The sequence below is a fragment of the Nanorana parkeri genome, unplaced genomic scaffold, assembly GCF_000935625.1.
Source record: "Nanorana parkeri isolate BGI_ZX_2015 unplaced genomic scaffold, ASM93562v1 scaffold7688, whole genome shotgun sequence".
Classification (NCBI taxonomy): Eukaryota; Metazoa; Chordata; class Amphibia; order Anura; family Dicroglossidae; genus Nanorana; species Nanorana parkeri.
The window spans coordinates 1-1,485 of record NW_017313766.1 but is presented as its reverse complement, the minus strand read 5'-3'; the positions used below and the strand labels follow the sequence as shown (position 1 = coordinate 1,485).

The following is a 1,485-nucleotide window of genomic DNA, read 5'->3' as shown; positions in this document are numbered from 1 at the left end:
CCTAGTATGAGGTCATGTCCCCGTGTTCCTCCTCCTAGTTTCAGACGGAGTGTTGGGTTATGACATGCCTGGTTGTGCCCTTCCCCCCGGGTTCTGGCCGGCATGCTCAGCGATTGTCCTTCTTGTTGCAGAGTGATCCGTACCACGGCCTATCTCCTCTACTGCCTGCACATGAATGCCTGCTTGTATTACTGGGCCTCGGACTACGAGGGGCTGCGCTCCACCAAGTGGGTGTATGATGGCGAGGGGAACAGGTGAGATCACACGCACAATATGATAATGAGCTGATGTCATAAAGAACACCATTCCGGATCTCATCGGCCAATCACAGGGAGGGGGAGGCGGCACGTTGTACATTGTATACTCATTTCCTTTATTGGAGTTTTGGGCTTTCAGACTGGGGAGGGCCGAGGTGCCCCCAGACATGGGGGGAGGGGGGGGGTAGACGTTCATACACACAGACGGGTGTATTCAGTTGCTGATGCCAGTCGTTGCCCCAGAGTCCGGCAGGGACATGACACTGAGTAGGGGCCCCATCTGTCAGGGGGGCCCCATCTGTCAGTTTCCATTTCATTGTGTTCTCCGTGTCCTCCTCCAGCTACATTCGCTGCTATTACTGGGCTGTGAAGACCCTCATCACCATCGGGGGGCTCCCCGACCCACAGACTCTTTTCGAGCTTTGGTTCCAGCTACTGAACTATTTCATGGGAGTGTTCGCCTTCTCCGTCATGATTGGTCAGGTGAGTGACACTGGTAGGACATGGACTGGGGATGGGGAGGGAAGGGGGAGATGATGAGGGGTGAGTGACACTGCTAGGACATGGACTGGGGATGGGGAGGGAAGGGGGAGATGATGAGGGGTGAGTGACACTGGTAGGACATGGACTGGGGATGGGATGGGGAGGGAAGGGGGAGATGATGAGGGGTGAGTGACACTGGTAGGACATGGGATGGGGAGGGAAGGGGGAGATGATGCCGGGTGAGTGACACTGGTAGGACATGGGATGGGGAGGGAAGGGGGAGATGATGAGGGGTGTCTCTGTCTGAGGTTCTGTCCCTCATGTGGTGTCTCCTCTGGCCATAGATGAGGGATGTGGTTGGAGCGGCCACAGCGGGGCAGACATATTACCGGAGCTGCATGGACAGCACCATCAAATACATGAACTGCTACAAGATCCCGCGCAGCGTGCAGACCCGCGTGAAGATGTGGTACGAGTACACCTGGCAGTCACAAGGCATGCTGGGTAAGAGCCTCCTCCAGAGTGTCAGGGATAGGCAGCTTCAGTCGCAGCCTCTGCACACAGGCCTTGGTTGATGCGGGGGAGGCGGAGCCTCACGGTGTCACTCTTTGTATGGCAGATGAATCGGAGCTGATGGTGCAACTTCCAGACAAGATGCGGCTGGACTTGGCTATCGATGTGAACTACAGTATCATCAGCAACGTGGTTCTCTTCCAGGTATGTGGCCTCTGATAATGGCAGCTCC

At 56.2% G+C, this 1,485-nt stretch overlaps 1 protein-coding gene across 1 annotated transcript; it reads left to right on the top strand.

The window, feature by feature from the left end:
* Positions 1-74: 74 nt before the first annotated feature.
* On the top strand, positions 75-1,472 carry LOC108804238 (cyclic nucleotide-gated cation channel beta-1-like). The gene is made up of 4 exons (XM_018575984.1): positions 75-254; positions 599-740; positions 1,085-1,244; positions 1,360-1,472. The coding sequence occupies exons 1-4, from the start codon at positions 103-105 to the stop codon at positions 1,470-1,472; spliced, it is 567 nt and encodes a 188-aa protein (XP_018431486.1). The 5' UTR covers positions 75-102.
* The last annotated feature ends 13 nt before the right edge of the window (positions 1,473-1,485 follow it).